Here is a 16,152-nt window from a genome sequence, read left to right on the forward strand (position 1 = left end):
CCCAATTCCCGACCCTGGATCCCAATCCCTGTGTTGGGATCCTCCCCCGCGCCACAATTCCCAAATCTGGGATCCCCCAGCCTGGGACCATCCCAGTTCCCCGGGCCGGGATTTCGGGGATCCTCCCAATTCTCAAATCTGGGACTTCCCGAATTCCCCAGTTTGGGAAGCCCCCCCCCCCCCCCCAATTCCCAAATCCAGCTCCCTCCCCCCCCCACAATTCCCAAATCCAGGATTTCCGCAATTGACAAAATTTCCTCCAATTCCCAAATCCAGCCCCTCCAGTTCCAAATTCCAGGACCCCCCAAATCTAGGATTTCCCCAATACCCAAAATTTTCCCCCAATTCCCAAATCCAGGATTTCTCCAATTCCCAAATCCAGCTCTCACCAGTTCCCAAACCCAGCCTCCTCCATTTCCCAAAATTTCCCCCAATTCCCAAATCCAGGGCCCCCCCATTCCCAAATCCAGGATTTCCCAATTCCCAAACACAGGATTTCCCCAAATCCAGAATTTCCCGATTCCCAAATCTGGAACTCCCCCCAATTCCCAAACACGAGACCTCCCCTAGTTCCTAAATTCAGGATTTCCCAAATTTGTGGTTTCCCCAATTCCCAAAATTTCCCCGCTTCCCAAAATTTTCCCCCAATTTCCAAATCTGCCCCTGCCAATGCCCAAATCTGGGATTTCCCAGTTCCCAAATCCAGCATTTCTCTAATCCCCAAATCCAGGGTTTCTCCAATTTCCAAACCCAGGATTTCTCCAAATCCAGCCCCCGCCCCCCCCCCAGTCCTCAGAATTTCCTCCAATTCCCAAATCCACCCCCCCCAATTCCCAAATCCGGGATATCCCCATTTCCCAAAATTTCCTCCAATTCCCAAATGTGCCCCTCCCACCCCCCCCCACCAATACCCAAATTCAGGATTTCCCAATTCCCAAATCTGTGATTCCCCTCAATTCCCAAAATTCCCCCCAATTCCCAAAATTCCCCCCAGTGCCATTGGGGACCCTCACGTCCCCTCGTGTCCCGCAGGATCGGGATCGGGATTGGGATTGGGATTGGGATCGGCTCCATGGACACCTTCCAGTCCCCGACGCCCTCGGCACGCCGGGACAAAGCCGGTGAGGAACAGCGGGAATGGCCTGGGGTGATCCCAGAGGGGTCGGGATGGTCCCGAAGGGATCAGGATGTTTGATCCCGGAATGATCCCAGAGGGATTGGGATGGTCCCAGAAGGATGTGGATGGTCCCAGAGGGGTCGGGATGTTTGATCCCGGAATGATCCCAAAGGGATCGGGATGGTCCCAGAGGGGTCAGGATGGCCCCAAAGGGATCGGGATGGTCCTGAAGGGATCGGGATGGTCCCACAGGGGTCAGGATGTTCCCAGAGAAATTGGGATGTTCCCAGAGGGATTGGGATGTTCCCAGGGGGATGGGAATGGTCCCAAAGGGATCGGGATGTTTGATCCTGGAATGTTCCCAGGGGGATGGGGATGTTCCCGAAGGATCACTGGGATGGTCCCAAAGGGGTGGAATGTTCCCAAAGGGATTGGGATGTTTGATCCTGGAATGTTCCCGAAGGGGTCAGGATGGTCCCAAAGGGGTGGGAACATTCCCAGAGGGATGGGGATGTTCCCAAAAGGGGCTGGGATGGTCCCAAAGGGGTCAGGATGTGCCCAGAGGGATTGAGATGGTCCCAAAGGAATGGGGATGTTCCCAAAGGGGTTGGGATGTTCCGAAAGGGATCAGGATGTTCCCAAAGGGATGGGATATTTCCAGAGGGGTCAGGACGTTTGATCCTGGAATGATCCCAAAGGGATTGGGATGGTCCCAAGGGGATCGTGATGTTTGATCCTGCAATTATCCCAAGGCGATGGGAATATTCCCAAAGGAACTGGGATGTTCCCAAGGCGATGGAAATATTCCCAAAGGAACTGGGATGTTCCCAAGGCGATGGGAATATTCTCAAAGGATCGGGATGGTCCCAGAGGGATGGGGATGCTCCCAAAGGTGTTGGAATGTTTCTGAAGGGATCAGGATGATCCCAAAGGAATCAGGATGTTCCCAAGGGGATGAGAGTGTTCCCAAAAGGATGGGGATGTTCTCAAAGGGATCGGGATGTTCCCAGAGGGATGGGATATTTCCTAAGGGATTGGGATGTTTGATCCTGGAATGATCCCAAAGGGATCGGGATGTTCCCAAAAGGATAAGGATGGTCCCAAGGGGATGGGAACATTCCCAAAGGGATCAGGATGGTCCCAAAGGGGATGGGAACATTCCCAAAGGGATCAGGATGTTCCCAGAGGGATCGAGATGGTCCCAAAGGAATGGGGATCATCCCAAAGGGATTGGGATATTTCCAAAGGGATCGGGATGTTCCCAAAGGGGTGAGAATATTCCCAAAGCCACTGGAATGCTCCCAAAGGGGTTGGGATGTTCCCGAAGGGTTTGGGATGTTCCCAAAGGGATTGCCAGACCCCAGGGGCTGTTCCAGGGAACGCCCTCATCCCAAATCCAAGGCCTTGGAAGGATCCCTGGGATGAATTCCAGAGGCTGCTCCAAGCCCTGTCTGACCTTTCCTGGGACAATCCCGCAGATTCCCGGGAAAACTCTGCCCGTCCCTCCCCATCCCTCCTCCTCCTCCTCATCCTCCCAGTTTTATTCCTGAGCACATCCAGGTGGGAAATCCCTGGGATCAGCTGGGATTGGTTTTCAATCCCCATTTCCCATCCCCGTCCCCATCCCTGTTCCCATTCCCATCCCAGATCCAATCCCTGTTTCCCATTCCCATTCCCATTTCCCATCCCCGTTTTCCATCTCCATTTCTCATTCCTGTTTCCCATTCCCGTTCCAATCCTCGTTCCCATTCCCGTTTCCCATTTCTGATCCGCATTCCCATCCCTGTTTTCCCATATCCATTTCCTGTCCCCGTTCCCATTCCAATTTCCATCCCCATTTCCCATTCCTGTTCCCATTCCTGTTTTCCATTCCCATCCCCATTTCCCGTTCCTATCCCAGCTCCTTTTTGTGCTGCCCAGAATTCCCCTCTGGAATTGGGGCTGGATCTGCGGGATCTCCGTTTTTTAGGGAACAAACCCCTCCAGGGAACGGAGGCAAAATTTGGGAAAACATTGTGGGGGTTGGAAGGAGCTTTCCTAAAAATCTGGGTCAGGAACAAGTTCAGAGCATCCCGTGGGAATCGTGGAATATTTTGGGCTGGGAATTCTGACCATTCCCAGTTCTGCCAAGGATCCGCAACCCTGAAATCCCCTGGGATGTAAATCCTGCAGGGAATGGGGACTCCAGGGCTGAGAATTCCAGACAGGATCTGTTCCCAAAATCCAACTGAACTTTCCCAGGAAGTTTGAGGCCGTTCCCTCCCATCTTGTGGGTGATTCCTGAGGAGCAGATCCAGGATTTCCCCTGGGATCAGCAGATCCCGTTCCCAGTTGGATTTTCCTGTAGGACCAGCAGATCCAGATCCCAGTGAGATTTCTCATGAGATCAGCAGATCCCAATCCCAGTGGGATTTTCCTGTAGGATCAGCAGATCCCAATGCCAGTGGGATTGTCCATGGGATCAGCAGGTCCCGATCCCAGAGGGGTTTCCCATGGGGTCAGCAGATCCCATTCCCAGTTGGATTTTCCTGTAGGATCAGCAGATCCCAAACCCAGTGGGATTTTCCACTTTCAGTGGATCCCAGCGGGATTGTCCATGGCATCAGCAGATCCCGACCCCAGAGGGGTTTCCCATGGGGTCAGCAGATCCCATTCCCAGTTGGATTTTCCTGTAGGATCAGCAGATCCCGATGCCAGTGGGATTGTCCATGGGATCAGCAGGTCCCGATCCCAGCGGGATTGTCCATGGGATCACCGGGAATTCTCCCCGCAGAGCCCGGCCCCGTGTCCGTGACCATCCCGGCCTCTCCCTTCATGCAGAAGTTGGGATTCGGCACCGGAGTCAGCGTCTACCTGATGAAAAGGTTGGGAATGGCCTCGCGAATCCCAGGAAATCCCGGAGATTATCCCAGTTTTCCTCCCCGTGGATACGGAGCCAAGGGAGGGATTTGGGAATTGTGGAGCAGGGAAGGAACACAGAGTTTTGGGATAACCCTGCCCCGGCTGGAATTGTGGAATTTGATATCCATTATTTTGGGATAACCCTTTCCCAGCTGTAATTTCAGGATTTTGGGCTCCATTATTTTGGGATAACCTTGCCCAGTTATAAATCCGGGATTTGGGCTCCATTATTTGGGGTAACCCCATTGGTCTTTCCGTGGATGGAATTCAGGGATTTGGGGCCATTCCTGGGATAAATCTTGGCTGGAATTCCAGGGATTCGGGGTTCCATCATTCTGGGATAACCCTTTCCCAGCTGCAATTCTGAGATTTTGGGCTTGATTATTTTTGGATAACACTTTCCCAGCTTGAATTCCAGGGATTTGGGCTCCATTCTTGCGAATTCCAGGATTTGGGCTCCATTCCTGAGAATTGCTAGATATTGGGCTCCATTATTTTGGGATATCCCATTCCCAGCTGGAATTCCAGGGATTTGGGCGCCATTATTTCAGGTTAACCCATTCCCAGCTGGAATTCTAGGGGTTTAGACTCCATTATTTCAGGATAACCCTGTCCCGGCTGGAATTCCAGGGATTTGGGCTCCATTATTTCAGGTTAACCCATTCCCCGCTGGAATTCCAGGGGTTTAGACTCCATTATTTCGGGATAACCCTGTCCCGGCTGGAATTCCAGGGATTTGGGCTCCACTCCTTCCCTCCACCAACCCCACCTGCAAACGGGATTGGATAAAAATTCCCTTTCCCCGAAAATTCCCCGGAGAAATTCGCAGCATTCCCGTCCCGCGGCGGGCGGATCGCATCCCTTTCCCGTTGGGAATTCCGTGGGAATTCCGGCGTTTTTCCCGGGCAGGTCCCCGCGGGGGCTGCCGCGCTCCCCGTGGGCCGTGAAGAAGATCAACGCCGGCTGCTCGCGGAGCCAGCGCAGCCTCTTCCAGCGGAGACTGCGGGAGGAGGCGCGGACCCTGCGGAACCTGCGGCACCCCAACATCGTCGGTGCGCGCTCCCGGGAACGGAGGGGCCCGATCCCATGGGAATGGAGGGGTTGGCTACATTGGGAATGGGGTTGGATCCATGGGAATGGAGGGGTTGGATTTGATGGGAACGGGGTGGGGTACATTGGGAATGGGCTTGGATCCATGGGAATGGAGGGGTTGGATTTGATGGGAATGAGGATGGATCTGTTGGGAATGGAGGGGTTGGATTTGATGGGAAAGTGGTTGGATCAATAGGAGTGGGGATGGATCCATGGGAATGGAGAAGTTGGATTTGTTTGGAATGGAGGTGTTGGATCCATGGGAATGTGGATGGATCCATGGGAATTGGGTTGGATCCATGGGAATGGAGGGGTTGGAACCGTGGGGAATGGAGGGTTGGATCCATTGGGAATGGAGGTGTTGGATTTGATGGGAATGGAGGGATAAATCCATGGGAATGAAGGAGTTGGATACATTGGGAATGGAGAGATGGATCCATGGGAATGGGGTTGAGTACATTGGGAATGGAGGGGAAGGATCCATGGGAATGGAGGGATGGATCTGTTGGGAATGGAGGTATTGGATCTATTGGGAATGGGGTTTGATCTGTTGGGAATGGAATTGGATTTGTTGGGAATTTGGTTGGATCTGTGGGAATGGAGGGATGGATCCATTGGAAATGAAGGGTTGGATCTCTTGGGAATGGGGTTGGGTACATTGGGAATGGAGGGGGTGGATCTGTGGGAATGGAGAGGTTGGATTTGTTGGGAATGGGTGGGCTGGATTTGTGGCAATGAGGGGATGGATGCATGGGAATGGAGGGGTTGGATCCATGGGAATAGAGGGGGAGATGAGGGGGATCTGGGATTGGGAAATTCCAGACCTCCCAGTGCCTCTGGAATTCCCAGGGAAGCTGGGGCTGGCCCCGGATCCCTGGGAGTGTCCAAGGATGGATTTGGAGCTCCCTGGGATCAAGGGAGGGCTCAGGTTTGGACTGGGATGGGACTGAAATCCATTAATCCCATCCGGAATATTCCATGATTGTGGCTGCTCCCCCATTCCCGTTGCCATCCCCATTCCCATCCCATTCTCACGGATCCCATTCCCATTAATCCCATTCCCATGGATCCCACAGCTCCGATTCCCATGAATCCCATTCCCACTCCAATGGATCCCATCCCCATTCCCATTCCTACAGCTCCCATTCCCACAGATCCCATTCCCATGGATCCAATCCCATTGCCATTCCCACAATTCCATTCCCATTCTCATGGCTCCCATTCCCAGAAATCCCATTCCCACAAATCCCATCCCATTGCCATTTCCATTCCCACTCCCACGGATCCCATGGATCCCATTCCCACGGCTACCATTCCCATTCTCATGGATCCCATTCCCATGGATCCCATTCTCATTCCAATGGATCCCATCTCGATTCTCATGGGGATGGGACTCCCAGGAATGTGGGGTTCCTGGGAATGTGGGGTTCCTATCCCACGGATATCATCCCATTCCCGTGGCTCCCATTCACATGGATCCCACGGATCTCAAGGTTCCCATTCCCAGTGATCCCATGGATCCCATCCCATTCCCATGGATCCCATTCCCACGGATCCCATGGCTCCCATTCCCATGGATCCTATGGATCCCATTCCCAGGGATCCCATGGATCCCATTCCCATGGATCCCATTCCCACGGATCCCATTCCCATTCCCATGAATCCCATTCCCAGTGATCCCATGGCTCCCATTCCCATTCCCAGTGATCCCATCCCATTCCCAGTGATCCCATGGATCCCATTCCAGGGTACCGGGCGCTGACGAAGGCTCCGGACGGGAGCCTCTGCCTGGCCATGGAATTCGGGGGGGAGAAATCCCTGAACGACCTCATCGAGGAGCGCCGGGAGCAGGGCCTGGGAATGTTCCCGGCAAACACCATCCTGCACGTGGCCCTCAGCATGGCCAGGGGCCTCCAGGTACCGGGAAAATCCCAGGGAAATCCCGGAATTCTGGGGAAACCCTGGGAATTCTGGGAAAGTCATGGGATTCCGAGAAGATTCTGAGATTCCAAGGAAATCCTGAAAATCTGGGATAAAAGGGAGCCAGAGGGGCTTTCTAGATGCTGGGATAGGGATGGGGATGGGTGGGATCTTGGAAGGGATTTCCTGGCTGGGCTGGAATTCCCAAAGAATCCCTGGCAGTGTCCAAGGAAAGGCTGGAGCGGCCTGGGATTGGGGTTGGAATGGGATGGGATTGAAGGTCCCATCCCAAACCATTCCATGATTGTGGCATCAAGGATGCTTAGGATCCATCCTGAGGGATTTTTATGGAATTCGGGGTTGGAAAAGGGAAGGGAGACCCTTCCTGGAGTCCTGAATTCCCAGTGAAGACCCTGGATCCCGAAATTCCTTCTCAGGGAGGAATCAGCACGGGGATGGATCCAATGTCAGGCTGGGAGAGCTGGGAATAGAGGGAATTCCTAGGAAAGAGGAGCTTGGGGTGGGATTTGGGAAGGAATTCCTGGCTGGGCTGGAATTCCCAGAGAATCCCTGGGAGAGTCCAAGGAAAGGTTGGAGTGGCCTGGAATTGAGGTTGGAATGGGATGGGATGGGATGGGATGGGATGGGATGGGATGGGATGGGATGGGATGGGATGGGATGGGATTGAAGGTCCATGGATCCCATCCCAAACCATTCTGGGATCAAGGACACTCAGGATCCATCCTGAGGGATTTTTGTGGAATTCGGGGATGGAAAAGGGAAGGGAGACCATTCCTGGAGTCCTGAATTCCCAGGGAAGCCCCTGGATCCTGAAATTCCTTCTCAAGGAGGAATTGAGATGGGGCTGGATCCAACCCAGGAGAGCTGGAGGGGGATTTGGGAAAAGGGCCTGGAATGGCAGCACAGGGAATGGCTCCCACCATGGCCAGAGGGTCGGGATTTTGGGATGTTGGAAAGGAATTCCCAGTTGGGCTGGAATTCCCAGAGAATCCTCCGCCCAAGGAGCGGCTGCAGGATTGGGCTGATCCATGAGATCCCCCAATCCACGGATTCCAAGTCACCCCCGAGGTTTTGAGGCCGGATCCGGGATTTGTCCTTGATCTGAATTCCCGGCATTCCCGGGCTTTCCCGCAGTACCTGCACACGGAGCAGCGGCTGCTCCACGGCGACATCAAATCCCCCAACGTCGTCGTCCGCGGCGCCTTCGAGACCGTCAAGATCTGCGACGTCGGCGTCTCCCTGCCCCTGGATGAGAACCTGACAGGTGGGAACCCGGGAATGCCCGGGAATGGGGGATCCCCGTAAACTGGTATGGAGTGTGGGACTCCCATCCCATGGATCCCATTCCCAGCATCCCTTTGATCCCTGGATCCTGTGGCAGTGAGTGATCCCCTTCCCAATCCTGTTCCCGATATCCCGTTATCCCGCTGCCGTGAGCGATCCCATTCCCACTCCCAATCCCAATACCCCTTTGATCCCATTATCCCGCTATCCCTCTGCTGCCGCTGCAGTGAGCAACCTCGGTCCCAATATCCCGATCCCAATATCCCTTTGATCCCATTATCCCGCTATCCCTCTGCTGCCGCTGCAGTGAGCAATCCCATTCCCAATATCCCGATCCCAATACCCCTTTGATCCCATTATCCCGCTATCCCTCTGCTGCTGCTGCAGTGAGCAATCCCATTCCCAATATCCCCATCCCAAAATCCCTTTGATCCCATTATCCCGCTATCCCTCTGCTGCCGCTGCAGTGAGCAATCCCATTCCCAATATCCCGATCCCAATATCCCTTTGATCCCATCATTCCCGATTTGTTCCCTCCGCTCCGTCGGCAGTGAGCGATCCTGATCACATTCCCAATCCCCTTCCCTATGTCCCTTTGATCCTATTCCCAATCCCATTCCCAATCCTGATATCCCATTGGTCCTGATTTGTCCCTGTTATCCCTGTGCAGTGAGAGACCCGTCCCTGTGCTACGTGGGCAATCCCGATCTCAATATCCCATTGATCCCAATATCCCGTTTTTCCTGCTGCAGTGAGCAACCTTTCCCTGTGCTACGTGGGCACGGAGCCCCATATCCCATTGATCCCAATATCCCGTTGATCCCATTGATCCCAATATCCCGTTTTTCCCGCTGCAGTGAGCGACCCATCCCTTGCTACATGGGCACGGAGCCCCATTGATCACGTTATTCCCAATACGTTCCTGTTTTTTCCTCCACAGTGAGTGACCTGTCCCTGTGCTACGTGGGCACGGAGCCCATTTGATCCCATTGATCCCGTTGATCCAGTTATCCCATTGATCCCGTTATTCCCGATTTATTCCAGTTTTTCCTGCTGCAGTGAGCGATCCGTGCCTGTGCTACGTGGGCATGGAACCCCATATCCCATTGATCCCGTTATCCCCGATTTATTCCCGTTTTTCTCTCGGCAGTGAGTGACCCATCCCTGGGCTACGTGGGCACGGAGCTCCATTGATCCCATAGATTCTGTTATTCCCGATTTATTCCCGTAATTCCCTCCACAGTGAGCGATCTGTCCCTGTGCTACGTGGGCATGGAGCTCCATAGCCCACTGATCCCGTTGATCCTGTTGATCCCATTGATCTCAATATCCCATTTTTCCCTTGGCAGTCAGTGACCCGTCCCTGTGCTACGTGGGCACGGAACCCCATATCCCATTGATCCCGTTATTCCTGAGTTATTCCCGTTATCCCTGTTGCAGTGAGTGACCCCTCCCTTTGCTACATGGGCACGGAGCCCCATTGATCCCATAGATCCCGTTATTTCTGATTTATTCCCGTTTTTCCCTCCACAGTGAGCGACCCCTCCCTGTGCTACGTGGGCACGGAGCCCCATACCCCATTGATCCCGTTATTCCCGATTTATTCCCGTTTTTCCCTCCACAGTGAGCGACCCCTCCCTGTGCTACGTGGGCACGGAGCCGTGGTCGCCGCCCGAGGCACTGGAGCCGGGCGGGACCATCTCGGACCGCGCCGACATCTTCGCCTTCGGCCTCACGCTCTGGGAGATGCTGGCCCTGAACGTGCCCCACCTGCCCCCGCTCCGCGACGACGGATCCGACGGTACCGGGAACACAACAGGAATGCCGGGAATAACGGGAATTACGGGAATTACAGAGAGGGAACGGGCGCAGGGAAGGGATCCGGGGAGTGCTCGGGTGGGAAAGGGGCTCCGGGATTTGGGGAAAGGGGAATGGGATGGGATGGGATGGGATGGGATGGGATGGGATGGGATTCCCACTGGGAAAGGGGATCTTGGGATTGTGGGATCTCGGGAAGGAATTCCTGGCTGGGCTGGAATTCCCAGAGGATCCCTGGTGATCTCGGGATCACCCTGGGTACATCAGGAAGCACTAGACTGGGATCAGGACTGGGATTCCTGGGATCCACTGCAGACAGCCGCTCCCTCCTGGCATTCCAGAGGGTTGGGATATTGGGATCTTGGGGTTTTAGGATTTCATGATTTTGGGACTTTGGGAAGGAGTTCCTGTCTGGGAGGGTGTGGAGGGCTGGAATTCTCAGAGGATCCCTGTTAGTGTCCAAGGAAAGCTCTGGATCACCCTGGGAAGATCAGGAAGCGCCGCCGGGCTCCCGGCATCCCAGAGGGTTGGGATTTTGGGATCTTGGTGTTTTGGGAGTTTGGGATCTTGAGGTTTTGGGATCTTGGGGTTTTTGTAATTTTGGGGTTTTTGGGAGGAATTCCTGTCTGGGAGGGTGTGGAGAGGCTGGGCTGGAATTCCCAGAGGATCCCCGGGAGCATCAGGAAGCGGCGGGCTGGGATGGGGCCGGGATTTCCGGGATCCGCTCCCAACAGCTGCTCTCTCTCTCCCTCCCTCCATCCCTCCCTCCCGTTATCCCAGAGGATTCGTGCTCGGAGGATTCCCTGGACGAGGCCGCGTACCAGGCCGCGCTGGGGTCGCGGCCGCCGCTGCCCGCGGAGGCGGCGCAGGAGCCCTCACAGCGGCCCGTGCGGGAGCTCTTCTGCGCATGCACCGCCCGCGAGCCGCCGCGGCGCCCCCCGGCGGCCACCATCGTCACTGCGCTGCTGCAGCTGCGGGAATGCCAGGAACGGGAACAGCCGGGGGGAGAGCGGGAATGAGGGGCGGGACAACGGGAATAATGCCGGGATGATGGGGTGGGAATGATGAGGGACAGCGGGGATAGCCGGGATAACACTGCGGGAATGAGGGGTGGGGGACAGCGGGAGTGAGGGATGGGATAACAGAGCGGGAATGCCCTCGCAGTGGCCCGTGCGGGAGCTCTTCTGCGCATGCGCGGCCCGCGGCGCCCCTTGGCGACCACCATCGTCACTGCGCTGCTGCGGCTGCGGGAACAGGAACAGCAGCCGGGGAGAGAGCGGGAATGGCGGGATGAGGATGGAATGAGGGATAACAGAGCAGGAATGATGGGGGATAGCGGGGATAGCCGGGATAACACAGCGGGAATGATGAGGGATGGGATAACAGAGCGGGAATGCCCTCACAGCGGCCCGTGCGGGAGCTGTTCTGCGCATGCCCCGCCCGCGGCGCCCCCCGGCGGCCGCCGTCGTCCCTGCGCTGCTGCAGCTGCGGGAATGCCGGGAACGGGAGAGCGGGAATGAGGGATGGGATAACGGGAATAATGCCCGGAGAGTGGGAATGAGGGGCAGGGGACAGCTCGGGAATGCTGAGGGACAGCTCGGGAATGATGGGATAACGGAGGGGGAATGACGGGATAACACAGCCCTGAGGGACAGCGGGAGTAGCTGGGATAACCGAGCGGGAATGAGGGATGCGGGACAGCTCAGGAATTATGAGGGAGAGCAGGAATGCTGGGAGAGCGGGAATGAGGGATGGGGGAGAGCTCGGGAATGTCAGGATAACTGCGGGAATGACGGGATAACGGAGCGGGAATGGCCGGGAGAGCGGGAATGATGAGGGATAACACAGCGGGAATGACGGGATAACAGAGCCCTGAGGGGAGAGCGGGAATGCCGGGATAACCAACGATGGAGCAGGAATTCTGGGACAACACAGCCCTAAGGCACTGGGATAAGGGAGCAGGAACTCTGGGACTGCGGAGTGGAAATTCTGGGATAACAGAGCCCTGAGAGACCTGGATAACAGAGCGGGAATTCTGGGATAACAGAGCGGGAATTCTGGGATAACAGGGGCGGGAATTCTGGGATAACAGGGTGGGAATTCCAGGACAATGGAGCCCTGAAAGACCGGGATGACTGAGTGGGTAACAGAGATGGAATTCTGGAATGACAGAGCTGGAATTCTGCGATAACGGAGTGGGAATTCCTGGGATTACAGAGCCCAGAATTCCAGAGCCTTGAGAGCCTGGGATAATGGAGAAGGAATTCCACAGCCCTGAGAGACTGGGATTATGGAGCTGGAATTCCTGGGATAATGGAGCTGGAATTGCTGGGATTATAGAGTTGGGATTGCTGGGATTATGGAGCTGGAATTCCTGGGATAATGGAGCTGGAATTCCTGGGAATATGGAGCTGGAATTGCTGGGATTATAGAATTGAAATTGCTGGGATTATGGAGCTAGAATTCCCAGGATAATGGAGCTGGAATGGCTGGGATTATGGAGCTGGAATTCCCAGGATAACGAAGCTGGAATTCTCAGAATTCCAGAGCCCTGCGAGCCTGGGATAACAGAGCTGGGATTCCTGAGGTTCCAGAGCCCGGCATTCCCAGGATTCCAGAACCTGACAATCCCACTTTTCCAGAGCCTGATATTCCCAGATTTCCAAGATGTGGCTCTGGAGCCTGGCATTCCTGGAATTCCAGAGCCCTGGCATTCCTGGAATTCCAGCAGGATGTGATTCCTGACATTCCTTGAATTCCAGGGCCTGAAACTCCTGGAATTCCAGAATTCTGACATTCCCGGATTTCCTTTCTTGTCGGAGTTTCCCTCTTTTAGGTCAACTTTTCCCTCCTTTTCCAGTTAGATTTTCCCACTCTGGGTTTGGATTTTCCCTCTTTTTTGGGTCAGATTTTCCCAAGTTTTCAGGTTGGATTTCCTCAGGTTTGGTGTTGGATTTTCCCTTTTTTTTGGGCTGGAATTTCCCAAGTTTTGCCATTGGATTTTCCCCCCTATTTTAATTAGACTTTTCCCCCCTATTTTAATTGGACTTTTCCCTATTTTTAGGTTGAATTTCCCACCCTTTGGGGTTTGGATTTTCCCTCTTTTTTGGGTCAGATTTTCCCAAGTTTTCAGGGTGGATTCTCCCAGGTTTGGGGTTGGATTTTCCCTCTTTTTGGAGTTTGGATTTTCCCAAGCTTTTTGCTGGATTTTCCCCTGTTCTAGGTCAGTTTTTCCCACTTTTTTCAGTTGGATTTTCCCTCTTTTTTTGGGCTGGAATTCCCAAGTTTGGGTTGGATTTTCCCTCATTTTTGGTTGAATTTCCCAATTTCCCCTTCTCTTTGAGGTTTGGATTTTCCATCTTTCAGGCTGGAATTTCCCTCATTTTTAAAATTGGGTTTTACCTCCTTTTAGGTTGGATTCTCCCTTTTCTAGGTCAGATTTTCCCTCTTTTTTTGGGCTGGGTTTTCCCTCATTTTCCCACTCTTTGGGGTTTGGATTTTCCCTCTTTTTTGGGTCAGATTTTCCCAAGTTTTCAGGTTGTAATCTCCCAGATTTGGGGTTGGATTTCCCAAGTTTCAGGTTTGGATTTTCCCAAGTTTTTAAGGTTGGATTTTCCCTCCTTTTTGGGCTGGAATTTCTCTCTTTTAGGTCAGATTTTCACTCCTGTTTTAGTTGGATTTTCCCTCATTTTTAGGCTGGATTTCCCTCATTTTCCCATTCTTTGGAATTTGGATTTTCCCAAGCTTTTTTGCACTGGATTTTTCCCTCTTTTAGGTTGGATTTTCCCGTCTTTTTTCAGTTGGATTTTCCCTCTTTTTTGGGCTGGAATTCCCAAGTTTAGGTTGGAATTTCCCTCATTTTTTAAATTGGGTTGTCCCCCTTTTTAAGTTGGGTTCTCCCTTTTTTAGGTCAGATTTTCCCTCTTTTTTTGGGCCGGAATTCCCTCTTTTTGGGGTTTGGATTTTCCCAAGTTTTTTTCCTGGATTTTCCCTCATTTTCCGGCTGGAATTTCCCGAGTTTTCCCCCTGGATTTTTCCCTTATTTTGAGTTGCATTTTCCCCAGTTTTCCCTCAGGAATGTTTCAAATAAATAAATTTCTTCCTCTCTCTGGAATTGCTGGATTTTTCCTTGGGATTTGGCTTTTCCAGAGTGGAGGGAGCCTGGATGGGATTTGGGTGCTCTGAGGGGGGAAAATTCCCAAAAAAACCCCAGAATATTTCCATAAAAACCCCAAAAATTCCCAAAAAAACCTGGAATATTCCCATAAAACCTTTGATTATCCTCAAAAACCGGGAATATTCCCATAAAACCTTGGAATATCCTCAAAAAACCTGGAATATTTCCATAAAAATGAAATAACAGAAAACTTAGGAGTATTTTCAGGAATTTATGGAATAACATCAGAAAACTTTGGAATATTGACAGAAAACAATGGAACAGCATCAGAAAAACTTGGAATATTGACAGAAATTTATGGAATATCCTCAGAAAACCTTGGAATATTCCCACAACACCCTGGAAAGCCTTGGAATACTGACAGAAATTTTTGGGATGTCTTCACAAAATCTTGGAATATTGACAGAAATTTATGGGTTATCGTGGTAAAACCTTGGAATATTGTCAGGAATTTATGGAATATCTTCACAAAAGCTTGGATTGTTGACAGAAATTTATGGAATATCTTCACAAAACCTTGGAACATTCCAACAAACGCCTGGAATTCCCAGTTCCAAGGCATCAGGAAAAGCCAATTCCCATTAACGAAGCCCCGACCCCAATTAACTTAAATCCACCAAAAAACACTCGGGAAAAAGGCAGGAATTTGGGGGGATCCTGGAGAATTCCAGGATTTCCAGTGGAATTCAGCAGCAGCTGGGCAGGAAGGGAGGGGAGGGACCCCCAGGGAGATTCCCAAGGGAATGAGGGATCCCAAAGGGAAAGGGAATTCCCAAAGGAATCAGGGATCTCAAGGGAAAGAATTCCCAAGGGAATGAGGGATCCCAAAGGAATCAGGGATTCCCAAGGGAAAGAATTCCCAAAGGAAAGGAGAATTCCCAAGGGAATCAGGGATTCCAAAGGAAAGAAGGATCCCAAAAGAAAATGAGAATTCCCAAGGGAATCAGGGATCCCAAAAGGAAAGGGAATTCCTAAAGGGATCAGGGATTCCCAAGGGAAAGGGAATTCCCAAAGGAAAGGAGAATTCCCAAGGGAATGAGGGATCCCAAAGGAATGAAGGATCCCAAAGGGAAATTAACATTCCCAAGGGAATGAGGGATCCCAAAGGAATCAGGGATTCCCAAGGGTAAGAATTCCCAAAGGAAAGGAGAATTCCCAAGGGAATCAGGGATCCCAAAAGGGAAGGGAATTCCCAAAGGGATCAGGGATTCCCAAGGGAAAGGAGAATTCCCAAAGGAATCAGGGATTCCAAAGGAATGAAGGATCCCAAAGGGAAATGAGAATTCCCAAGGGAATGAGGGATCCCAAAGGAATGAAGGATCCCAAAGGAATCAGGGATTCCAAAGGAATGAAGGATCCCAAAGGGAAATGAGAATTCCCAAGGGAATGAGGGATCCCAAAGGAATGAAGGATCCCAAAGGGAAATGAGAATTCCCAAGGGAATGAGTGATCCCAAAAGGAAAGGGAATTCCCAAAGGGAAAGGAGAATTCCCAAGGGAATGAAGGATTCAGGGAAGGGGTTTAGGGAGGGATTCCCAAGGGAAAGATTCCCAAAGAAAGGGAGGGAATGGTGGATTTGAAAGGGATGGGATTTGGGAAAGGATTCCCAAGGGAATGAAGGATGTGGGAGGGAAGGGATTTGGGAAAGGATTCCCAAAGAAAGGAGGGGGATGAGGGATTCCCAAGGGAAGGATTCCAAAGGGAATGAAGGATTTGGAAAGATTGGGAAGGGATCCAGGGAAAGATTCCTAAGGGATTTAGGGAAGGGAAAGATCCCCAAGGAACTCAGCATTCCCAAGGGAGGGAAACATTCCCAAGGGAA

The 16,152-nt window shown here is 52.6% G+C and overlaps 1 protein-coding gene across 1 annotated transcript; it reads left to right on the top strand.

Moving 5' to 3' along the window:
* The first annotated feature begins 1,057 nt into the window (after positions 1-1,057).
* PBK (PDZ binding kinase) lies at positions 1,058-11,194 on the top strand. Its single transcript, XM_058020312.1, has 7 exons — positions 1,058-1,121; positions 3,891-3,981; positions 4,928-5,070; positions 6,858-7,027; positions 8,186-8,315; positions 9,960-10,136; positions 10,934-11,194. The coding sequence occupies exons 1-7, from the start codon at positions 1,073-1,075 to the stop codon at positions 11,170-11,172; spliced, it is 999 nt and encodes a 332-aa protein (XP_057876295.1). The 5' UTR covers positions 1,058-1,072; the 3' UTR covers positions 11,173-11,194.
* Positions 11,195-16,152: the final 4,958 nt, after the last annotated feature.

This window comes from Melospiza georgiana, chromosome 3 (assembly GCF_028018845.1).
Source record: "Melospiza georgiana isolate bMelGeo1 chromosome 3, bMelGeo1.pri, whole genome shotgun sequence".
NCBI classification, from domain to species: Eukaryota; Metazoa; Chordata; class Aves; order Passeriformes; family Passerellidae; genus Melospiza; species Melospiza georgiana.